Source organism: Mauremys reevesii, linkage group 19 (assembly GCF_016161935.1).
Source record: "Mauremys reevesii isolate NIE-2019 linkage group 19, ASM1616193v1, whole genome shotgun sequence".
Classification (NCBI taxonomy): Eukaryota; Metazoa; Chordata; order Testudines; family Geoemydidae; genus Mauremys; species Mauremys reevesii.
Window position 1 is genome coordinate 2663712 of NC_052641.1, and position 25405 is coordinate 2689116.

Consider the following 25405-nt stretch of genomic DNA (forward strand, 5'->3'; position numbering starts at 1 on the left):
CCTCGGTCCTCTTGGGTCAAGGGCCACACAGAGGTTAAACCATAATGTCCCTGGTTTCCTCAGAGCAGCATATAATTCCTCTCAGTTAGGGAGCCTACCGCTACCTGGTGAAGTCCTTCCATGGAGACAAGGCCTTCATACCCCTTCGCTTTTGTAGCCTTTCACACCAGGAACACTCTTCCTTGGTTTGGGTTGTCAACCCTCCAGGATTGTTGAGTGTCCAGGAATTCACGATTCATTGGTAATTAAAGATTATGTCATGTGATGAAACCTCCAGGAACATGTCCATCCAAACTGGCAACCCTATTCTTGGCTTCCTTTCCCACTGGGCTTCCTCACCAGTCCCCACTCTTCCCCAGAAGTCCTCTCCTTTTCTCTTTCTGCATTCTGGGGACAGTTCCTCTGCCCAGCACCTCTGTTCCCTAGGACAGGCCACCAGGGGTAGATTCCTAGCTCGCTGCCCTGAGGAATTCTTTCTCCAGGGGCCTCTTCTGGGCATTCTCACCTGCCTGAGTCCCCATAACCCTTTATAAGATCCAGGTAATTAACTAGTGTCCTGCTGCTTGGGCACTCACTTATCCCGAGAGGGAGCTGGGCTGGGCACTCACTTTAGCAGGGCCTGTCACAGGTCGGCTGGGAGCCAGTGACAAGGTGGCACAATGATCAGCTTGGGAAGAGGCACCCAGTCTGATTGGATTTGATGGGAAATCGAGTTCTTTGTACAGCAGCCCACAACTTGCAGCCTCACATGCCAGGGTGGCTTTCCCATGTGGCACCTGTGCCTGCCTCTCCTCTCTCTCCCTTACACATGTATAAGCCAGGGTAAAGAGTCTGACCCCCTGCCATATTAACCTTTTGTAACCCTGAGCCAGGGCAGTGTCTGGAGCCTGGCCTGAACACCCAGTCTGTAACCGACACCCCTGTGTGCCACAACCAGCCCCTCATTGGTGACAGCCAAAGGGCAAGTCCCTGCCTCTGCAGAGCTGCTGCAGCTCCCCTGCAGCCAGGCACTTCCAAATATGTTGGCTGGTGCTCACTGGACCAGGAGGAGACTCTGCTTTGCTCCAGCTGGCACTGGAGTCTCCTGGCACTGTAGCCAATACTTCTTGCCTCACCAGTCCCAACCCCAGCACCCTTCCAGCTTCCCCCTGCACCCCAAATCCAGTAAGACATGGCCCCTGCCCACACCACTCACCCTCTCTGCCGTATTCCCCGAGCCACCCTGTCACCTCAAGCTCAGACAGGACACCCACAACCACCCCTCCCCAAGCCCTGTAAACCAGCCTCTCCACCCCTTCCATTGCCACCACCCACTGCCTAGACACCCACTACAGACTAAGCTCCTCCCCCACAAACCATTTGGGCCACCCCCCCCCAAACTGGGCTTTGCAGGACACAGCAGCACCTCCTCAGGGTAGCCTTTATTTGCACAGCAGGCCTTGCTGACTGGAAAGCGAGGTGGGGGGAGAGCAGGAAGCCAGCACAGCTCACAGGGCTGAGATTTGACTGAAAAGTGTCACCAATTTGCCAACAGGTGGCATTTGTCCTTCAAACCCAACATTCCCACCCTCCCTGGGGAGGGGTTTCTCTCCCAGACCCTGCCTCCAGCAGCAAGTAGGGGCACTGGCTTGCAAGGCCACGAACGTCTCTAAACACAGGACTGCGTGATGTCCGGGGAAAGCCATGTGTGGCTCCTGATGGCAGCAGTGCCCCAGCCCGAGGAGCACTGGCCAGCTACAGCATAGTCTCATAGGTGGCAGAGGGCCACTGATAGCACAGGGCCAGGCCTGTCCAGAGGATCATGGCCAGCGTGAGGCAGGTGGTGACCACAGCCGCTGCCCACAGGTCAGGCCGCTGCCCCTTCACGCGGTTGGGAGCCTCCAAGGGGATTGTGTTGGTGAGGTTCAGCATGTAGCCCAGGCTCCAGCCCACATCCACAGCAGCCACCTGAGAGGAGAGAGCAGAGAAGTTGTATGGACTCACAAGGGGCGGGCACTCAGTGCTGGGCAGGGAAGGAGGTGAATCAGAGCCTTCTTCAGTGATTTACAGCAATACCGAGTGCACTGGTTCTTATGTAGTCATTCTGCTGTTCAACAGCCACAGACCCCACCCCAGAGCCCTCGCCTGGCCCCAGAACCCACACCCAGCTCTGCAGCCCACCCTGGAGCCCTCGCCTTGCCCCAGAACCCACACCCAGCTCTGGAACCCTCACCCGGCCCTGGAGCCCACCCTGGAGCCCTCGCCTGGCCCCAGAACCCACACCCAACTCTGGAACCCTCACCCGGCCCTGGAGCCCTCGCCCTGCCCTAGAACCCACTCCAGAGCCCACACCTGGGCTTGGAGCTCTTGCCTGGCCCCGGAGCCCTCGCCTTGCCCTAGAGCCCACACCCGGTCCCGGAGCCCTCATCCAGCCCCAGAACCTGCCCCAGAACCCACACCTGGGCCTGGAGCTCTCGCCTGGCCCCGGAGCTCTGGTCTGGAGTCCTCGCCTGGCACCGGAACCCACCCCAGAGCCCTCCCCCAGGCACAGAACCTGCCCCCATCCTCCATTGCTGTGAAATTGTGCTCTAGAATTTAAATTTGCAACTTTAACAACTAAAGGGCATTGTAGCCCCCACAGTAGGGAAGAAAATGAGAAGCGTGTAAGTGGTGCTGGCTGTGAGCCTGCAGACAGCTCAAGATGAAAGCAGAGAGCCATGACCTGCCTCATTCATCTCAAGGAATTGTTAATTCTGAAACTTAAAGGTGGCAAGTGAAACATCAGCAGTTTCATCAGGGAGCATTTCAAGAAGCAGACAGCTAATGTGTTTCTCTCACAACACCAAACCCTGCCAGGCCTTTCCAGGTACCAAAACCTCCCACCTAGCCTGACAGCTTCAAATGCAGTGCTGCCATGTGAGTGCAAAATCAGGGGGCTCGAGACAGCATCAGGAAAATTGAATGGAATCTCAGCAAACCCAGAGTGACGGGACTGGTTCATTGATTTTCAGATTTCATTCATACAGTCTCCATTGAGCTGCCTCAGAACAGAACACAGGAGTTGCCAAACTGGCTCAGAGCCAACATCCATATGGTCCAGTACCCTGTCTGTGGCAGTGGCCAGCATCAGATGTATCAAGGGAAGGGACAAGAACCTGGTAGTCGGCAGTGAGGAGATAATCTGTCCCATCCTCCAGCACACACACATCACATCCTAGTCTCTGATCTGCATAGAATGCAGGGATGCTGCTGCAGCAATACTTAGGCCCACAGAGCTACAGAGGATACAGGGGCTGGGTTAGACTGAGCGTGTCTAGCTTAAGCCACCATCCAGCTGCATGGGAACCAGCTACTCCGACCCTTATTAGGACCCAACTCACAGTGACTCCATTTACCATGACAGCCGTTGCCTCCCTGAAGGAGGACATATTTAAGGCCCTTTTTCTGCACTCTATCAGGGCTGGGTTACTGACATGCAGAGCACGTACCATCTGCAGGGTTTATAATCCAGATTGGGGGGCTTGGATTCCTGCGACCTGACTGCCTCTCAGACCTCATGTGCCAGGCTCACCTGCCACATGGCTGGATTTACGTGAGAACCAGTGTAATGGAGGGACAGTGTAATGGACAGTGTAATGGAGGGACAGTGTAATGGACAGTGTAATGGAGGGACAAGCCTTATGGGCTACTGCACCAGACTGCACAAATAGACTCCCAGGGAAGGGAACAGACCTGCAGTGGCTGCAGGAGAACTGGGGCAGGCAGAGTAACTCAAATGCCTTTTCAGTTCCTTATTTCTTTGGCTATGGGGAGAGATAGAGAGAGACATAAAATGCAACTTTTTTCCAGACTGGCACAATTGTATAATTTGGATTGTGCAATGTAGCTGGGCAGCCCCTGGATGGCACCAGTGATTATGATGAGATAACCAGCTCTGTGGATGAGGGGAAAGCAGTGGATGTGCTATTTAGCAAAGCCTTTGATACAGTCTCCCACTGTATTCTTGCCAGCAAGTTAAAGAAGTATGGGCTGGATGAATGGACAGTAAGGTGGATAGAAAACTGGATAGATGGTCGGGCTCAACGGGTAGTGATCAATGGTTCCATGTCTAGTTGGCGGCCGGTATCAAGTGGAGTGTCCCAAGGGTCGGTGCTGGGGCCGGTTTTGTTCAATATCTTCATTAACGATTTGGAGGATGGTGTGGACTGCACCCTTAGCAAGTTTGCAGATGACACTAAACTGGGAGGAGTGGTTGATACGCTGGAGGGTAGGGATAGGATACAGAGGGACCTAGACAAATTAGAGGATTGGGCCAAAAGAAATATGATGAGGTTCAACAAGGACAAGTGCAAAGTCCTGCACTTAGGACGGAAGAATCCCAAGCACTGCTACAGACTAGGGACCGAATGGCTGGGCAGCAGTTCTGCAGAAAAGGACCTAGGGGTTACGGTGGACAAAAAGCTGAATACGAGTCAGTGTGCCCTTGTTGCCAAGAAGGCTAATGGCATTTTGGGTTGTATAAGTAGGGGCATTTCCAGCAGATCGAGGGATGTGATCATTCCCCTCTACTCAGCACTGGTGAGGCCTCATTTGGAGTACTGTGTCCAGTTTTGGGCCCCACACTACAAGAAGGATGTGGATAAATTGGAGAGAGTCCAGTGGAGGGCAACAAAAATGATTAGGGGGCTGGAGCACATGACTTATGAGGAGAGGCTGAGGGAACTGGGATTGTTTAGCCTGCAGAAAAGAAGAATGAGGGGGGGATTTGATAGCTGCTTTCAACTACCTGAAAGGGGGTTCCAAAGAGGATGGATCTAGACTGTTCTCAGTGGTAGAAGATGACAGAACAAGGAGTAATGGTCTCAAGTTGCAGAGGGGGAGGTTTAGGTTGGACATTAGGAAAAACTTTCACTAGTAGGGTGGTGAAGCACTGGAATGGGTTACCTAGGGAGGTGGTGGAATCTCCTTCCTTAGAGGTTTTTAAGGTCAGGCTTGACAAAGCCCTGGTTGGGATGATTTAGTTGGGTTTGGTCCTGCTTTGAGCAGGGGGTTGGACTAGATGACCTCCTGAGGTCCCTTCCAACCCTGAGATTCTATGATTCTATGATTCCAATGCTGAGATTTCAATGCCAAGAACCCCAGCAGGCTGCATTACCCCAGAGGGAGGGAAGAAGTGGAGAGCTATTCCAGTGCCCATGCTGGGCTAGGGGGAGCAGGGTAAAGACTGCACAGGCCCTTTAGCTCCATTTCCCCTCAGCTGGGCACTGATGGGGCAGATTTCCCTCAGGCAGGCTGGGGACCGACCCGCTCCAGGGACGTGACCCAGGCTGCGCAGCAGACCCTGCCAGGGAGATGTCCTACCTGCCGGTGGAAATGGATGTTGCTCCATGTCTGGTTGTCAAACTTGTAGCCTTGCAGCAGGAGGGTGAGAATGTAGGTGCTGGCAGCGCAGTAATCCTGCAGGCGGGTCTTGTTCATGCCAGGATCCACCATTTGCACCTAGGGACATGGGGGGCCAGGGTCAGTGCAAACCTGCTGTTCCCATATAGAGATGCCCCGTTAGCCCATTGGTAACTTTACTCTGGGAAAGAATCAGACTTTAAGGTCAGAAGGGACCATTATGATCATCTAGTCTGACCCCCTGCACAACGCAGGCCACAGAATCTCACCCACCCACTTACTCCTGTATCAAACCTGTGTCTGAGCCATTGAAGTCCTCAAATCATGGTTTAAAGACTTCAAGGTGCAAAGAATCTTCCAGCAAATGACCTGTGCCCCATGCTGCAGAGGAAGGCAAAAAAAAAAAAAAAAAAAAAAAGAAAAACCCAGGGCTTCCGCCAATCTGCCCTGGAGGAAAATTCCTTCCTGACCCCAAATATGGCGATCAGCTAAACCCTGAGCATGTGGGCAAGACTCACCAGCCAGCACCCAGGAAAGAATTCTCTGTAGTAACTCAGATCCCAACCCATCTAACATCCCATCACAGACCACTGGGCATATTTACTGCAGTAGTCAAAGACGAATTAGCGAGCCACAGGTCAGAGAGGCTCCCTTACCCCACTGGCCCCACCCACAGACCTGATATTTCAGCTCCAAGCCAGGCACGTGGCAGAGGCACCCACTGTGCTTTAGATTCCAGTCACTACCAACCTGGGCCAGATCCAAGCTGGGGACCTCGAGAGGGCAGCTGTCACTGACCCCTAGGCATGCAGCCCCACTCCCCTCACTGCTCTACCCTGCACTCACCCTCTGCTCTGCCACTGGGATAACTGGGACCCTCAGGACTTTGGGCCCGGCCGAGTCTCCATCCTGAGAGCGCAGGGTGAAGAATCTGTCACCCAGGTTTTGCGTGAGAAGGAGCAGCAGGCCAGAGGGTTTCTCCAGGGGAGGTCTCTCCTACAGCATGCTTATCCTCGCTGCTTCCAGTCACCAGGAGACATGGCTCTGGTGCAGGAGCTCTGAGCCCTTCAGAACACAGAGCCGCACAGAGGGGCCTCCCCTCCCAGTCCCGCTGCCACAGCTTCCCTATGGCATGGCCCTGGGTCCCTCACACAAGTAACTAGGCTCACATGACAGAGCCAGGATGGAAAGTGACTCCTTTTACTAAGCCAGCACAGCCACTGCTGGCTCCAGCTCTGTCGCCTTGGGCTGTTTCCTCTCCCGGCTATAGACAGCGCTTTGCAATTCCCTCTCTCCTTGCTCTCTGCAGCTCCCACTGCTCCTTCTTTCCTCTCAGTTTGCTGCCCACACATCAGCAGATCTGATCATGGCTGAATTTACCCCTCAGCCAGATAGTGCACAAGGCACTGAGAGGAGCTGGGGTTTAAACCCCTGGGAACCTAGCAAGATGCATCACTGCTTGGAGATGGATAAATAATTCAGCACCGCAGCAGAGGCAGTTACACGCACCATTGGGAAATCCTCTGCAGACCACTGATGCACAACGAGCCAGCTGAACTCCAGAAAACCCAGGGGGCAGAAGTCCCAGAAGACTTTAGAACCCAAAATCTAACGATTTGTCCCCCATCTTTCTGCCCAAGCCAAGGCTCCCCCACAAGAAGATCCCAAGGGAAGGAGAATCCCAGCCTGCTAATGGTACCCGTGTGTTCTCCAGTTTCCCCCTGCTTCTAGATTCAGGCATTACATGACAGCACCGGCGGCTGCTAACCAGGGGTCTCACCTCCTTCCAGTCCTTAGCACAGAAGTGCTCGATGGTGGCACTGACGTCACTCAAGGGATGCCCACTGGTCAGGTTCAGAAAGTGGAAGACGGAATAAAATCCGGAAAAGGCCTTACAACAAAAAAGCAGGTTAGCCAAGCAGCCAGCCCTCAGTGACAAGCTCTCTGCAGGCCAATGGCCTCAGCCACCCCAACTCTTCACTGCAGGCTCCATAAACCTGCTTCCATCTCCCCTAACCGAAAGGAGGCAGCCACAGAAAGGCAGCAGGGTGTTAGGGGGGATTCTCCCACACTCCTCTGGACATGACATTAGTGCCAGTGAACAGTGCCTGAAGCAGAGCAATGGGCGTGGGACCATTCATAGCAGGGACCGAACTAGCTAGGGATCTGAACACACTCTGAGCCACTGCCCATGGCTGGAAGCATGACTTCCCAGGGCACATGCTCATAGGGCAGTATTATCACCAAGGCCTACGGGGCAGAGAGGACAGCCCAAGCTTCCTAGTGTCTCGCGAGTTCAAAGAACTGAGCCCAGGGAACCCCACTAGTTTTCCCAGCACAGAGAGCTGTAGATAAGATCTAAATAACAAGGGTTACATTCATGAGATGCAGCTTGCACCAGACAGAGGTAGCACTGGAATATAGTCTGATGGGTGCATGGATGGGCAAGAGGAGAAATGGGCACATGTCAGTCCAACACCTCCATAGTCTCTGCACTGGCCTGGGAGCGGGGAAATAACAGGAGCTGGGGGAAAGGGGAGTTCAGGGAAGCGTGACTGTCCCTGAGAGACAGCATGGACTGAGGCACCAAGCCACCCAGATCCTGGGCACAGACATTCAGGAACATGCGCTACGTCTCCCTAGGTACGAAATGCAGGTTGGGGAGGTTTGGGATTGGCGTGGTATGGGATAGTGGAGCCCATCTTTCCAGGGCCGGCTCCAGGCACCAGCATTCCAAGCAGGTGCTTGGGGCGGCAATCTGCAAGGGGCGGCAGTCCGTGTGTTTTTGCCCCCAAGCAGTGCGTCGAATTGCCGTCGCGGGCAGGGGGGGCAGTCTGTGTGCCCTTAGGGCGGCAGGCGCGTTTCCGCCGCCGCGGCAATTCGGCGGCAGCTTCTATGTTTAGCTGTCCGCAGCGGTGCAGCTTCTGTCTTGCTGCCGCCGAATTGCCACCGCGGCGGAAACGTGCGTGCCGCCCTAAGGGCACACGGGCTGCCCCCGCCGTCTGCGGCGGCAATTCGGTGCGCTGCTTCGGGCAGCGAAAACAGTAGAGCCGGCCCTGCATTTTCCAACATTCACGCTGTGGGGACAGAGGGGTATCGTCCCACATCCCTTTGGTGGAAGCCACACGAGCACCACCAGCATCTGGAAGTCTGTCTCCAGACAAGAGGGGCACTGGATTAGGAGCCGAGTGCTGTAGCTCAGAACTGAGGTGTGAGGACAGGAAGGTCCATGTGACCTGCCTATTCACATATCCACGGCATGTCTGGGTGGTGCCAGTGCTGCAGAGCTGAGAGCTGCCTCCTTTCTTAAGGCCTCATCTGGATGGGGACATTGTGTGAATTTAATGTATAGTGAGAATTTAAACAGAGCTAGGTCAGCGGATGCTCAGATTGCAGTTCGAAAGATGTTTATTTTGGTTTCGTTTTCACCAATTCCTAATCAACGTAGGTGAAACCGAAATGTAGCCTGGTTTGAACTGAGGGATGTCTACCCTGCAAGCTGAGGAGTGTAATCTCAGGCAGATTTACCTGCACTAGCTTCACCCACACTAGCATGGCTAAAACAAGCAGGGTAGACACAGCAGCGGGGGTCCAGCGCAGGGTAGCAGGACAAACCCTGAGTCCCTGGTGCGCTTGTGAAGCCTGTGTGGCCTCATTACTCTGCTATTTGTAGTCGCTCTAACGCTGGTAAAACTATCACAGCTATGGCCACCTGTGCTGCAGTCACCCCTGGTATTGCCATGTAGACGTGCTCTAAGAACCCTCACATGTATGGGCACTGCTTTACACACGTTGATTTAGAGTTGAATCTTTGCAACTTGCCCATGTAGACAACACATCCACTTCACTTTCCCACGTTTACAGACAGTTACAAATTGCAACTCGCCCCACGCCCTGCCCCATGTGCCCCCAGCCCGAGATCACCAAGATGCCATATGCTGGAAGGAAGTGTCACAAGAGACATAGCAGCCGCTTGTTCTGTGCACTGGGCTGGTCCTGGCTTTCAGACATTCACTCGCATTAGTACCAATGGGAATTTCCCCCCACAGCACCCCCCCCCTCCCCCTGAGGTACAAGGGCCCTCAGCCAGCATGAGATCCCTCAGAACCCAGATCCCACCAGTGTGGTAGCCTGCTAGAAGAGAAGGGAAGGCTCCCTTACAAAGAACTGCCCATGCTCCGGCGGCTGGTAGACCCCGTTGAACCCGCACGTCCTGTTGGCCCCACAGGCTGTGAAGTTGAAGAGTTTCTGGATGGCACTCCTGCACTCCGCTGGGGCTCCTGTCCCCCGCACCGTGAGGATCTGGCTGGGGTCACGTGCAGCTGGTGCCGGGACGCAGGGACTGTCATACAGGGCAGCGGCAGTGACGTTCTCCTCATATCCCTTGGGGTAGCACGGGTGGGAGATCTGCTGAGAGGTGAGGTTCTCCTAGAGAGAGGGGAACCCGTTAGCAGCTCTCAGGCTAGGGATAGCAGGCAAACCCCCGTCCCCACACACCCCCACCCCACCCACACCCCCACTCCCTCCCCCACACACACACCCCCTAGCAGTCTGGAACATCCCACAGCGGAGAAAGCAGAGGGCAGCCCCAAGATGCTGCGCATCCCTATGCGCACTGGATTTTCTCCAGAATCCTGCTGAGGAGCCTGCTAATCTCTCAGAGGGAAACATTCCCTTCCCACTCTGGGCCCATTCCAAGCAGTGATCTCCTTTCCCTCCTTACCCGGCTGCAGGAATTAAACTGTCGGATGGGGAAGGGAAAAAAATCAAGAAGGGTCTGACCAGCCCCCCCTGCTCTGCTCCTGCAGGCTGACAGCCCCTGTGTCCACTCAGCAGAACGAGGGCTGGACTAGGACCAACCCTCAGCACCAGTGCTCTGCATTCCTCCCCTTGCGCCCGCACTGGCTCACAGTCCTGCACCCCACCGGCTTCGCTCCTTTGGGAGACATTCATTCCCACGTGACGAAAGATCAAGACAAGATTCACATTATATTCTATGGACGACCACAGAGATTCAGGACCATCCAGAGCCTCCTCAATGGAGATCCTCAGGCAGGAAGGGCACTAGTTTTGCCATGGATCCTCCTGTGGTTTCATAGAATCATAGAATATATGAGAGTTGGAAGGGACCTCAGGAGGTCATCTAGTCCAACCCCCTGCTCAAAGCAGGACCAATCCCCAGACAGATTTTTGCCCCAACCCCTAAATGGCCTCCTCAAGGATTGAACTCACAACCCTGGTTTAGCAGGCCAATGCTCAAACCACTGAGCTATACCTCCCCCTCAGTTTGCACGTGTGCAGCTGAATGGACAATCTCACGCTGGGTTTCTCTTTCCTGTCAGGTCACCGTGTGCTAGATCAGCTTGTTTTAAAGGGGAGAGCACAGGTGGGGAAGAGCCAAAAGCCAAGGGCAGGCACTGATTCATCTTTACAAAAACACTCTGCACACTCGGACATTTTGCCCGGCACTTCTCATTCTTTCACCCAACTTGTAACGAACTGGAGCCAGCAAGCCAGGGGACAGCTTGTGGGCTGGCTCCCCAACCAGCAGCAGAATTTCAGTGTCACCTCAGCGGGCCGTGTCTCTCACAGACTCTGCCGCACCTTCCCATCGGCCGCCTCTCCCTGTTTAGACTGCTAACCTGTCCCTGCAGGAATCTCCTGCCAAACCTTTTGCCTGCCTAGTGCCAAGAGCTCCTGCTCGGTCCCTCCTTGACACTGCTGTCTGTCCCAGCTGAGCAGGCTCCCTCTTCTAGGAAACGCTGCCTCCAAGCTGCCACGTGAGCTGTGGTCAGCTGTCTCAGGTGCAGAGCCAAAGCCTCGAAAGAAGGCCCAGAGTCGCATGCACGTGCCCCAGCACCAGAGCCCTGCTACAGAAACCCGCTGATAGACTGAAAGGGCATCTAGTCTCCCTGCAACTCGCCCCTGCGCAGTCAGATCACAGCTCCCTGCACAGGGAGGCCCATAGATCTGCTATGGAAGTTAAACAGCACAGGGCCATGCAGAGCCTGCTATGCTGCTGGTATTCACGGAGCTGGGTAAAGCTCTGTGCTGCACACACATCCCTGCCTACAGCCAGGGGAGTTAAGCACCACAAGAACTCAAGCTCTGATGCCACCTGGGCCACAGACTCCTCCTGGAGTGTAGGATGAGCCTCTTACAGCAGCTACTCGCAAACAGCCAGTATGTTTGTTGCCCAACCTGAGACACCTCAGGCCAGCTTTTCAGAGGTGCTTGGCATCCCCAGTTCTAGTCAGTGGGAGCTGCAGGTGCCACTTGGCTCTGAAAACCAGGTCAGAGGCACCTCCAGCGGGTACCCAACATCAGAGGTAATATTTTAAGGTGTTGCCATCTCTGCAGCACAGGGCTAACACCTCCCACGCGGGGAGCAATAGAGGTAAGGAGCTGGCAGGGACGGATCTCATTATATGAAGTGCCAAGTTATTACTAGCTTTGCCTTTTGCAGCCAAAGGTGCAATAGCTCCATAGGGCCATGTGCGCATCCCACTACAGTTGTGCTTGTGCTACCAGACTCAGGGAGCCCCTGGCCTGGGGAAGAGGGAATGGGCAGATTCAGGAGAATACCTCTCTGAGGGAAGCAATTAGCTTCTTCAAGGCTTGGTTTTCTCCGTAGCAGAGGTAGCTGTGGGTATAAAGCGAGTAGTTGGTCCCATACAACCGGAAGAGGACTTCAGTGCTGTTGTCCTCGATGGCACGACCAGGGTGAAAGGTTATCTGGGTCGAGGCTCCTCCAAGATCCAGCGCTCCCACAACTGCAGCGGCCTCAGGGTGTATCCACATCCCTGTGAAAGAGAACTGCCCCCACCACATGGAATCGGTTCACTGCTGGTGCCTAGAGTTAAGAACGGTGTCACTGGAGGGTCAGGGGATAGAGTGCTCATCTCCATAGGAAAGCAGCATCACAGGCTGAGCAAGGAAGCATGTCTGTTAATCAGTGTCCATGACTCTTGCACTGGGATGTGGGGCCTAGGAGACCAGCTGCCACTCAGGGGGTGTCTTTTCTGCCCCTTAACTAGACATCTGTCTCATCCAAAAGCTGAGGCCTGTCATGGGCCATGGTCTCCCCAAATCCCTCCTACCATGGAAGTGCTGCTGCCTGCAGCTGAAGCTACTGGAAGTTGCTGCCTGAAGCTGACAGGGAGACACCAGCACCCTCCTAAGTAAAGAAACACCAGCTCCTCTTGTGAGGGGTTTGGTCCTATGTCAGGGGTGTCAGAGACTCAAAATCCAGCTTCCAGAGCCCTGGATTCTCATGTGGTATGGGAATTCCCAGATGAAGCCAAGACAGAACAAGCCAGAGAAGGGAGCACGTCAGGGAAATAAGCTGGGCTGAGACGACCTGCCATGTTGGCTCTTCGTCTGATCCGTTTTCCATAGAAAAGGAGCAGCCCAGCCAGCCAAGGTCACTCCCTTCCCTTCCCCCTCTGCACAGGCACTGACCCTGATGAGCGTCTCCAGCAGGTAGTTGATTGTGATCCAGCCAAAGGATCCTTCCTCATTCCCAGTGAGGATCTGAGCGCCACGGAAATCTACAGGGTACTTCCGGATGGTCTTGGAGACCTCTGCAAAGACCAGGTCGGCTTTTGTGCTGTTCTGCTCCCTGCGAATGGGGAGGGGAGAGATTCCACTGGGCTCCTGACAGATATGGTGCGGCATGCACAGTGACTGCCTAATCTAATCCCTTCCAGAGGGGTACTAAACCTGAACACGAGCATCTTCCCTGGAGGTGCCGAAGTGGGTGAGAAAAGGGTCCCTGCTCCTGACACTCCATCAAGTCAGCCAGTAACAGAACAGGAATGTAGTTAATGCTTAATTACAAAGTTTCTGGCACTTACATTGAAAATGTCAACTGCATCTCCTCACATTGCCATGGTGGTGCCCCAATGGTAAGAGCCTTGCCTAGACCGACTGGTCCTGCAACCCCCACGCCCCCAGGAGTTTAGCAATGCACACGCGCCCCATTGACATGCAGCCCACTCTGGAGTGGAGGGAAAGCAGTAGGTGAACAAGCTGCATGAGTGTGACAGAGGCACATGGAAAATGTTACCACCTGTGCAGAGCATGGATTTGAGGTCTGTCCCCAAAGACTCCCCCAGCGAATGGCGGGTGACTGGGGAGGGAGGAAGGGCCAGGTCAGCCCTGCAGGATTTGTGCCTATGATGAACCGGAGGCTTCACCACCAAGCCATCACTGCCTCATCATTTCAGCCCCACAAGAGGCCAGTGCTGCGGTCACTAGAGCACAGGCCTGTGTGTGGTGGGAACCGGCTTTTCCCTGTGCGGAGCTGCCCTCCTCACAGTCACGCCCGGTACCTCAGCAGCCGCATGCCCGCAGTAGCGCCCAGGTAGGTGGGCGTTTCTCTCTGTTGCTCCGCAGGGATGATCGTCATGGCCTTGTCCAGACAGGCCCTCAGGCTGGCTCCGGCCCTCGTGGGGTTGTCAGCGTAACTGGAGATCCCAGGTCCTGGAATAAAGCATCTCAGTGAGAGCCTGAGCTCAGCCAGGCACCTGAGACAGGGACTGGCAACACTGCTGGCACCTGGGGCTGGAGAGCCCAGAGTGAGGGTCAGTTGTTTGCTGGCATCAGCATGCAGGGAAGAGGAGCATATAGATGTAGGAAAAGTCTGCGGAGGGCCAACCAAGGTCTGGGGGGAACTGCCCTCCTTGCCCCATAGCAAATGACACTCCTGCAGCAGAGCACTGTGGGAGAGGCTGCTCCTGCCTGGCGGCTGGGCCATAGGACACCCATGCATCCTGGGTCTGCCCGTTACTACGACACAGAGCTTGAATGCAGACAAAGGTCGGGGTGACTGGGCCTGGGGCTGCGCTGGGGACCTCTCATTCCCCCAGGCTCACTGCATTTTACAGTACAGCTGGGTGTCACCCCTGCTTTCCAGATAGCAGACTAGGGATGGGGGGGGTCACACTCACTTCTCCCATTTTGGATTTGTAGGTCTTTCCATGGCACAGAGATGTGGTGGACAGTTCAGCTTCCACCTTTGCTCCCTGGGGTCCACTGCATTATATTGCAGGTAGCTAAAGGACCAACGTCCACCTGTAATATATGTGCTTGTGCTGCACCTATAATAGCAAAGGCCAAACTCATGCCTGGTGCAACTCCACTGACTTCTGTGGAGTCCCACCGGAGACGAATGGGGCCCAGTTGCTATCCCTGTAACATAGAGATCCAGGCAGCAGGAGGTGCTGTTAGGCCTGAGGGGTAATGTAAGTGCAGGGCAGTAAATAGCACAGCAACCTTTGCCCCTGACAGAAGCATTTCACACACATTTGTTGGCACATGGACACAACCAAGTGGAGGGCATAAGGGTGAGAGAGAAACATCTGACTGACCTTGCACGGTGCAGGCCTCAGCCTGGCTGACGATGCCGGTGCCGTTCTCTTTATCCGCTGGCCACTGGTAGATGTAGAGAGCCGTGTGCGAGGAGCCGGCGTCAAACACCATCCCATACTGAAAGGGGAGCCGGGAGGGAAGATGGCGTCACAGAGCGCTCACTGCTGCACAAGGGCTGCTGTATGTGTTCTCAACTCTTGCATACAAAGAATTGCACTTTCAGCAAGAGTTTGACCTTCCAGCCCGGCTTTAACCAGGCCTTTGTTTCTATCCCTTGGGTTTTGCAGTTTGGTAAAGTTCCGAGGTGGAAAGGGAAGTGAGGTGTGAAACAGCAAGTCTCACACCCCTGCAGTGGCATTCACAGAGCTCTCAGGAGTTGGAGACACACGTGGAATGGCTCAAACCTGTGGGCCTGTTCACAGCTATGGGGGGCTGGGATATCAGGAAGTGGTAGTTTTGCAACAGTCTTAGAAAAGCAAGAATGAAAGAGACAACAGGGAAGGAACATGAAACCCTGGGAAGGAGGACAGAGGAGAGGAAACATACAAGATGCTCATGAGATCGGAAAAGAGAAAGTAGAAATAAAAGTCAAGAGAAACTAGTTTAGTTACACAGCAGAACCACTAACAGACAGGAAGACACACAGCAGGTCTGGGGACATGGAAAAGGGTGTGATACTATTTCTAACAGGCTATCAAATCCACACAGCTGGCGGAGGTTTCTGTATCAGTCATTGCAGGCAATGTACTCTACCTTGGTTCTTGCAGGCAGATAAATGTCCTTCACTTGAACAAGGATGAGGATGAGAGTAGCTATTCCTGAAGCTGCAGCCACTGCAAGAAGGCACCTGACATCCCGCCGTAACATTTCTGCACCAATCTGTGAGCAAAGCAGAAGCTGTGTCAAGACAAACACATCCCATCTTCCTGCTTTCCATCCAGTTCCTGGGTTTACTCTTAAAGAGAGTTCAGGACAAGGGCGGTGGGTGGCTAACACGTCCCATTGAGCCTGTCACCGCTGCAGTGAGTCTGTTTTCAGCTCCACAAGCATACATTATTTGAGCAATTGTACATCCTGATGGTACAGCAAACTAGATGACCCTGGTGGTGGCTTTGGTGCAGGGAGGAGCAGAGGAGGCTCAGAGAGGAAAGAGCTCCCATAAGACCAAATAACATAATATGCAGGCCTGGCCCAGCCCAGAGAGGCTGAACTGCTGGTGACTGCTACTTCTGCTCCATGCCACACCATGCAGAGCACAGCTCAAGTTGCGGTAGGCCCTTGGCATAACAACTTGAGCAGAACAGCCAATCACAATGCCACCCCCATTGTCCAACTCCATCATCTCTGACCCCATGGCAGGTTCTGCTCTCCTAGTTAGCAGACAGTCTCATCCAGACTGTAACCCAAAGTTGAAGTGCAAGATCCTGCACCATTTCTAGATTCACTTTCCATTCCTTGCCCCTCCCCCTTCTAGACTAGCAGAGCTGTTTGGGTCTGGTGGGAGACAGGGCACACACATTGGATCTAGGGCTATGGGATGGGGACAGGTTTGATTTTGTTTAAAATATATTTAATACAGAAAAATAAAGAGGCTTGGGAGTGTAATGACATGCATGCAAAGAAAGCACTTTACATCATTCATAACTTAAGACACACACACATGCAGTACGGAGAGAAGAACCCTCATTTTACAAATGGATTCAGAGGTTAAACATTCCAGGCCCCAGAGGGAAAAGGTGAACCTGGGAGTTCCTGGAGCTTAGTTCTGTGCTCTCGCATTAAGGGTGCCAGGTGTTGTCTGGGTGGGTGAGGCCAGCAAGCTCAGCTGTGCCGTATGGCACTGTTTCAAGCCAATTATTTCTTGTGAATAGTCATTGGACAAGTTACTCCTGGGGAAATTCTGTGCTACTGCAGCGCAGCAGGACCCCCGCCCCCAGCAGAATCCCTTTGCTTCCTTGCAGAAAATGGTTTCTGTGGGGAAGGAGAAGCTGCACCAGTGCTCACTCACCCCTCCAGGCATCTCCACAGCTCAGCCATGGGGAGAGGTAAATCACTGGCTGGAGGAGGGTCTGGGGACGCCCGGGCAACCCAGGAGCCTTAGTCACAGCTGGGGAAGAGGACGGAGACAGAGTCCCCCCTCCCCCTTCCCTGCCCGGAGCAGACGGGGCTGGGTCAGATCAAGCCCCAGAAACTTCCCCTGGCTGCAGGAAGCTCTGCACCTTGGGGGGGGGGGGGGCGGGAAGGTTCTGGGAGTGGGGAGAGGCTCAGTGGAAGGGTTTGGTGCAGGGGGGTCCAGATGCATGGGGGTTGAGTGGAGAAGGGAAGCAGCTCCTTGTACAGTGACCCCTCCGTCCACCCTGAACCACCCCCACCGAGCTCCCCAAACCCCCACCACGCCGAGCCTCACCCCCTGCATCAGGAGCCCCTCCATACCCGGACCCCCACCCCACTGAGCCTCAACCAGCTACATCCTGACTCCCACCCAGCCCCACTCCCTCCCCACACTGAGCCCTAACCACTTTCATCTTGCCCCCCCTTGCAGAGTCCAATTCCCCCCACACCCAGAACCCTGCACCAAGCCCTGCGCCCCAGATTCCCCCCCGGCACCCAGACCCCCCCACTGAGCTGCCCACAATCAGACTGCGCCACACAGAACCCTGGTACTCTTGAGGGAATTCTGCACCGAAAAATTTAAAAATGTAAAATTCTGAAAAGTTCTGCATATTTTAATTGTCAAAATAACATGGAAACACAATAACAATATAATCACACCATTTTCAATTATTTTGGTAATTTATTTCAAATTACTTGTCAACAAATAATTGAAAATGGTGTGATTATAAAGTTTTTTTTGACAAATAGGCAGAATTTTGCAAAGTTTTAAAATATTGTGCACAGCATATTGAATTTTTTGGCACAGAATTCCCTCAGGAGTAGACAGGTGGTGGGGTTTTTCTTTTGAGATCTTGTGTTCAAGTAATTTCATCACTAGTCAACCCACTCTGGTCTTTCTGTTCTCTCTGCCAGACTGGTCACACTGCCCCGTGCCAACAAGGTAAAGAGCAGGGAAGGGTTAGGCAGGGAAAGGAATGTGATTGAAAAGGAAAAAGAGGGAAACAAGCAATTCCTGAGGCACGAAGGGAATATTCATTATCTGAATCCAAAAGAAAATGAAAACATTTCAGAAGAGACTGGCCGTGTTCTTGCCATTTGTTTTTTAATGCCCCTGTCTGTCTTCTCGCTGCTGCACATCAGCTGAGAGGTCTGTTCTTTTCAATGGTGCAGCATGGGAAAAGCAGTCCACCGAGACAGGTCAGCAAGCAACACACATGCACACAGGATTTCAAAAATGCTTCCAATTCCCCCCCATTTCAATTCAATCCAAACAAACAACACGGTCATCTCCCTGAGCTATAACTGCCCGGGGGTAGGTACAGTTTCATGAGAACTGGATAACCCATCTTGGACAATGATCCCACACTTTCACAGGCCTTGGGTGGCAGGGGCGGCTCTAGAAATTAGGCTGCCCCAGGCAGCGCGGTGCGCTGCGCCGCCCTTCCTCGGTCCCGCGGCGGGTCCCCTCTTCCCGCGGCTCCGGTTGAGCTCCCGCGGCAGGTCCACCGGAGCCCCGGGACGAGCGGACCTGCCGCAGGCATGACTGCGGGAGCTCCACCGGAGCCGCGGGAACAGCGGACCTCCCGCGGGCACGGCTGCGGACGGTTCGCGGGTCCGGCGGCTCCGCTTGAGCTCCCGCAGCCGAGCCGCGGGACGAGCCCCCCTCCGCAGTCATGCCTGCGGCAGGTCCGGTCGTCCGCGGCTCCGGTGGACCTCCCGCAGGCATGACTGCGGCAGGTCCACCGGCCCAGCCTGCCGCCCCCTAGATTTGGCCGCCCTAGGCAACAGCTTGGTTTGCTGGTGCCTAGAGCCGCCCCTGTTGGGTGGCAGGCCAGTCCTCGCCCACAGACAACCTGCCAACCTGAAGCATATTCTCACCAGCAACTGCACACCGCACCATAGTAACTGTAACTCAGGAACCAATCCATGCAACAAACCTCGATGCCAACTCTGCCCACATATCTACACCAGCGACACCATCACAGGACCTAACCAGACCAGCCACACCATCACCGGTTCATTCACCTGCATGTCCACCAATATAATATAGGTCATCATACGCCAGCAATGCCCCTCTGCTATGTACATCGGTCAAACTGGACAGTCCCTCCATAAAAGGATAAATGGACACAAATCAGATATTAGGAATGGCAATATACAAAAACCTGTAGGAGAACACTTCAACCTCCCTGGCCACACAATAGCAGATGTAAAGGTAGCCATCCTGCAGCAAAAAAACTACAGGGCCAGACTTCAAAGAGAAACTGCTGAGCTTCAGTTCATCTGCAAATTTGACACCATCAGCTCAGGATTAAACAAAGACTGTGAATGGCTTGCCAACTACAGAACCAGTTTCTCCTCCCTTGGTGTTCACACCTCAACTGCTAGAAGAGGGCCTCATCCTCCCTGATTGAACTAACCTCGTTATCTCTAGCCTGATTCCTGCCTGCATATTTATACCTGCCCCTGGAAATTTCCACTACATGCATCCGACGAAGTGGGTATTCACCCACGAAAGCTCATCCTCCAATACATCTGTTAGTCTATAAGGTACCACAGGACTCGTCGCTGCTTTTACAGATCCAGACTAACACAGCTACCCATCTGATACTGGATAGGGAATGGTTCTCCTGTCATGCAAAAATGTTCAGGAATAAGAAATATTTTTGCATTCTGAATCAGGATGAAAAGTCAAAACCTTGAATGTTTGTGTGACCTGAAAATCTGAAAACAATTTCAGTTCAGGTCAATAAAACCATTTTGTTTCAACAATGTAAAAAATTTCAGTTTGGTTTTGACCCTTTTTTAGTGTAAATTACAAAGCCAAAAGACATTTTGAATAGGAAAACCGGAATTTTTCATTTTAAAAAAATCTCAAAATGAAACATCTACAGTTTCAAAACTTTTTGCTGAAAAACTTTTGAGTTGAGCAATTTATCACAACCCACCCTTCCCCATGAAAACGCTGGGTTTTGATGACTCACCCATTCTTCAACGCAAAACTATATTGTCAAAAAGCTCCTGCTAACACTAGTATTGTAGCTGTGGTGGCATAGGCAGCAGTGAGCAGGAGCACAGGCTAGCCGACCCGAGGACATTCCCACCGGGACTGAGTGAGTGCTACCGTGGCAACACTACTATTTTTAGTGCATCAGCTCAATGGGAGCTAGCACAAGCATGTCTGCTCGAGTTGGGAATCACACTCCAGCTCCAAGTAAAGCCACAGCCTAAGGGTACGTCTACACTTATGGCAGCATGTAGAGGATAGTATGTAGAGGACAGCTGCGTGCCAAGCTAGCACGGGTATAAATAGGAGTGTAGACAGTGAGGCACAGCTTAGGTGAGAAGAGTAGAGCTCCCTACAGGCCTGAACCCCCATGGCAGGTACCCTACCCGGTTATACATGCCCAAGCTGGGACTCCCATGTCTAGGCTGCTATTTTTAGCAGCTTTTTCATACTGCCTCCCCCTGCTCCTCATGTGGCTACAGTACACTGCAGTGACAAGTGTGGCTGCACCCTGCTGGGGGGAGAGGGGAAATAGTGGTTTGAGCATTGGCCTGCTAAACCCAGCGTTGTGAGCTCAATCCTTGAGGGGGCCATTTGGGGAACTGGGACAAAAATCTGAGGCCAATTTCTCTTGTGCTTGGAAAGAGCAATCACATAAGATCCCTTCTTCCAAGGCCTCGCAAACGAGATAGTAAACGGATTTCAGAAATGGACCTTGGCCAAAATCTTGGGTCCACAATCTGACTGAATCCCTCTCTCCCACATCTGTGTGTTGATTGCCTTTGTAGGGTGTAAGAATTACAGGTCTTACACCTAAGTCTTCCTCTGTATTTGTATAGTGCCTGATACAACACAGCCCTGATCTGGACTGGGCCCTCCTAGCACTACCGCAATCCAAATAAATAGCTATATAGCCCCCAGACTTTGGGGGAATGTTGATCGCACTCAGGCAGGCATCAGTCCCAGTTCACCAGTAGCTGTCAGCATTAGAAAGCCAGCATTTACCAACAGTCACCCCACAGCAGGATCTAAAACACTGTAATGCTCTCCCCTCTGGGCAGACCCCTGGGCTCCCTCAGTTAAAACTGAGCAGGAACTATCGGGAGAAGTCCCTTTTTCACTGGCTCGCACAAAGTGTGGGGCCTGGCAGAGGGATTGTACCAAGGGCAGCAGAGGAAGGCACATACCAACCACAAGCCAGCAGCTTCCGTTAGCCTGACCCAAAGCCCAGGGGAGCACCCTGGTGGCACTGCACAGGGTACTGAAGAGGAATTCCCAGCCACGGCCAGGAGGGTTAAGTGGAGGCTGAAGACAATGGGAATGGTGCCCACTGACACGTGGGCTGAGCTTGGCCCATGCTCTGCTGAGGTGCTGGGCAGCTGACGAACGTGGGAACAGGGCCAGCCCTAGACCTTTTACCACCCAAGGAGGGAAAAAACAAAAGCCAGCCTGGCCAAATGTTGCTCCAGCTGTTGGCACCCTAGGGCAACCTCCCTGGTCCCCCACCCCAAGGCCAGGCCTTACTGGGAATGGCAGCTCTCAGTGATGTGTCTGAGCATGGTCCGGGTGTGAAGCTTGTTCGGCATGTCCAAATCCACCTCCCAAAACTGACCCCCCCCCCCCCCCACAGCTAGCAGCCAGAGGCAGCGCGGGCAGAGAGTCTCCACATGCTCCTCCCGCTCCTCCCATCCTGCTCACCTCCCCAGTAGGAAATGAGATGCTGTGCAGGGAAACTAACTGGGCCATTGAGAATACAGCCATAAGGGAGCCAGGCCAGAGGAGCCAAAGGGCAGGTTCTTCTAGGGATGTCTAGATCTGGCTAACCCTTGCATGAGCTGGGCATCGACGGGCCTTGGGGTGCCCAACGGGCTGTATTGCCTGTGCTACAACCAAAGTGCAACAACAGCATCCTCTGCCATGTGCTCTGGACTCTCACTGGCACTAGAGGCTGGACGTTAGATGGGAGGTAGGATGTGGTGAGAATGCGGCACAGTAAGGATACGCTGCAGGAAACATGCAGTGATGTGGCTTCTCTTTCACTTCACCCAGTTCACATTACATCATTTTTCTTCTCTCCATACCCTGAGTAAAGCCCAGGAAAGGTAACGCCTGAGAGCTTCCCTCAGCGCTAATGATGCCCCCTGTGACAGTGCAGGGAGTTCAAAGGTGAGCCTGCTCTCTGGTCACTGAGAGGTGAATTAGTGCCCCAGGAGAAACTTGGGGTAATGATCCAGTCAGGCTGCTGGGCTGGGAGGGTAAGAACTCAACTGGCTCCATGAGCCCTGGGCTGATAAAAAGGGCACAGGAAGGAAGGACGTGCAGGGGAGAGAAAGAGGAACAGGGCTAGCTAAGTCTAGCCATGCAGAGGCCTCAGTAGGGAGATCTCTGTTCCCGTCACATCCTGCTGAGAGGTCCTAACGCTCTGCAGAGTGTAAACAGGCAGGAGCCCGGGCGATTGGGGTGATATTGGTGAAAGGGAATCGAAATAAAGTTTCACTGAGCACACACCCGGTGGAGTCCATGTGGTTTCTGCAGGGAAGAGGATGAGGCAGAGACAGGCCCCCCATCAGACCCCCAAACTCCCTAAATGGTGAATTATAGGAACAGCCCTGAACTGGCCCCAGGGAAAGAGATGAGATGATCTAACAGAGATCCAGTCTTGAATTTTAAATGTAATATAGGCTAGGTTAAAAGGTGGCAAATTCAAAACAGATAGAAGTAAATACTATTTCACACAGTGCACAGCTAGACTGTGGAACTCCCTGCCACAGAAAATCAACAAGGCCAATTGTAGGGCAGAGGCTGCCTCCTTGTACAGTACCTGGCAAACTGGGGGTCCTGGGCCATGACTGGGGCTCCTAGGTGCTACCACAATACAGACAAGGGCAGTGCAAGATTCAAAAGGGGATTGGGCAGTTACAGGATAACAGGACGGATGGCTAACAACATTCTGGCGGGGATAGTACAGTGTCTGGCTCCAGGTCTGAGCCGGTCCCCTGGAGACTAACGTGGGGGACAGATTATCCCCCAGCTGCCTGCTGCAGGGCTCTCGCCCCTCCCTCCTCGGGAGCCCTGGTGCCTGTGTAGCCAGGACACAGGGCGAGGTGGCCTTGGGACGGATCCAGCCCGGCAGGTCTGTGAGGTTTTCAGAGGAGCCGGAGGGAGCCACATGCCCAACTCCCGCTGCACTTCAGCGAACTTCCCCGGGCTCCTCCCGCCGTTCTGCTGGGCAGCGCGGGGCCAGGCACCGACACTGACGCGGAGCAGCCCCCGGGTCACGCGTTACCTGCCGCGCAGGATTCCAGGACAGCCGCCTCCCGCTGCGGAGCCTACAGCCCGGCCGCCTTGCCCCGCAGGCAGCCCGCCCCGCCGCGCAGGGGCCTGGGCATCCCTGCGCGCCCCACAACAGCGGCTGCGGCTTTGCAGATCGCCGAGGAGCGAGCGCTGGCGCCCCGGTGACCCCGCTCTGCTCGGCTGCTGCTTCCTGCTCCGCAGAAGCAAAGCGAAAGCAAAGCCACTGCCAAGACCCTCCCCGCCCGGGTTTCCAGCCTCCCGCCCCGGCCCAAACGGCTCTGGTAAGGCCCGCTCAGTTGACTCGGGCTCTGAGATTCAGCGCCAGGGGCTTTTCTTTACGCTGCCAAGTTCCCTGCTGTTTTCCTCCCTCCCATCCCCTCTCGCTCTTTTCCTTACCATTGTCCAACTGTAAATAGACCCTTCTCAATGCCAAAGAGAGACGCGCAGTCTGGGTTAAATGGGGACAAATTGTTCCCCCCCCAGGACAGAGTCAGAGAAATTCCTCCTGCAAACACTCAGGTCTTGTCCACACTGGGAAGCTGGGCCCGGCTCCTAGCTACAGCAGCATAGCTCTCAAACTCTGCTAGTGCAGATGCAGCTGGTAGCCTATAGCACTAACCTGCTTGCTTCTGTCTGGGTCGCACAGGCCAGAAGGCCCCTTGATTCCCCGGGGTGGGGGTTTTGAGGGGGGAGGTGTGTAGGGGGATGGCTACTCACTCCTGCCCTTTGGGGCTTTAAAACAGCCCTGGGAAGGGGCTTTAGGATGGGCTGATTGGGGAAGTGGCTGCAGCTGGGGCCATGCCCCAAGCTGAGCAACAGGGCCTTATAAGAAGGCCAGGGGAGCCAGAAGGAAAACAGTCTCTCTCTAGTTCTAGTGGGAGATGGGCCTGGCTGTAGGGAGCTAGACAAGAGGTACCTGAGTGGAGTAGGGCTGGGGAAGGGCAGAGGAGCTGGGGAGCTCCAGCGTGGAAAGCCCCAGGCTGTGGCCTAGCTATAGGCTAAAAGGTACTGGGGGGTTGCAGAGGGCAGCCGGTCCAAACCCCCTTTGCCAATGATGAGTGGCTGATACTGCAGTCTGCCCCAGTGAACAGGGGCTAGATGGAGACTAGGCAGTAGCCAACACTGAGGCAAAGTGGGGATAGTGGGGTGGGGGGTTCCCCTGGGAGGGGGAGACCCAGTTCAAGGGGCACCGGGGTCCTGGGAGGGACACGGGGGCCAGTAGCAGACAGGCAGACCACTGGCCTGCAGAGGGCGCTCTGGATGCTGGACTGAGCTAATTCCCAAGGATGACCAGCAGGAGGCACCGCAGGCGTGAGTCCAACCGTTTACACGTGGTGGAGAATGTGGGTATAGCAGTCCACCCCTGACACAAGGGGCTAGAGAAAGGACAGTGGAATTAATGCCTGGACATTGAGAAGGTGGAGAAACTGAGGCAGGGGGTGATGGATCCCTGTTACACCGGGGGCTTCTTTGCTGAGACTCTGGGCGTTGTCCATGGGTGGGGTTTGGAGTCAGCACCCCAGTGGAAGGGGACTGATGACCCACAGGGACTGCGGGAGGTGTAATGGGCCCTCCAAGGACAGATGGCCCAGCTGGTGGAGGAACAGCGGGCCTTGCGGAAGCTCCTGCGGCAGGCGTTCAGGAGGAACCGCCAAGGGAGGAGCCCGGCTCTAGGGCCAGGAGGCCTAGGGCAGAACTAAGGACTTGTTACGTCTGTGCCAAGAGAGGGCACATAAAGCGGGACTGTGCCTATGGGGCTGGGGGCAGGGTGCCTCACCCCAGATTGGGACAGCACCCAGTCCCTCAGACGGTGCGCTGGGTAAGGGAACCCTGGCGGCTGCGGGGGTGTTGGACCTGTGGGAGGTGGGGCCACCTGTGGCAGGACTGCCTGGCCCCAAGGAACACGACCCAGGGCAACCCAGGAAGGGTTGGCCCAGGGAGGGACAATGGGAAGAAGCAGGAGGCCCAGGCAATGCCAAGGTGGGGAGCCTGTTGACATTGTCGGGAGCTGGGCCACCTGAGGAAAGACTGCCCCCTAGTGGGGAGGGCAACGCAGCTGGAGGCAGCCGAGAGAGTGGACCACCCAGGGGAGGTGGTGAAGACCTCAACTGGGAGGGTGGGGACCCTGCAAGAGGGTCAGACCCAGACCATTGCCAGGGAGGTAATTGACAAGGAGACCCAAATGGACTGGGCCCAGCAGGAGGCCGGGACCCAGGTGGGGGTGGACAAGGTGACAGT

General features: G+C 54.5%; 1 protein-coding gene across 3 annotated transcripts; it reads right to left on the reverse strand.

Moving 5' to 3' along the window:
• Positions 1-1352: 1352 nt before the first annotated feature.
• On the reverse strand, positions 1353-23901 carry LOC120386878 (ectonucleoside triphosphate diphosphohydrolase 8-like). Of its 3 annotated transcripts, none has more exons than XM_039506873.1 (10): positions 23787-23901; positions 15505-15630; positions 14751-14868; positions 13713-13863; positions 12841-13000; positions 11965-12195; positions 9541-9807; positions 7160-7270; positions 5341-5478; positions 1353-1947 (listed from the first exon to the last, which is right to left on the reverse strand). In XM_039506873.1, exons 2-10 carry the CDS (start codon positions 15616-15618, stop codon positions 1735-1737), a joined length of 1503 nt encoding a protein of 500 aa, XP_039362807.1. In that variant the 5' UTR covers positions 15619-15630; positions 23787-23901; the 3' UTR covers positions 1353-1734. The 3 variants fall into 3 exon arrangements, with proteins under 3 accessions (XP_039362807.1, XP_039362806.1, XP_039362808.1); XM_039506872.1 differs by lacking the exon at positions 23787-23901 and adding an exon at positions 23564-23735; XM_039506874.1 differs by lacking the exon at positions 23787-23901 and adding an exon at positions 23160-23346.
• Between the last annotated feature and the right edge of the window lie 1504 nt (positions 23902-25405).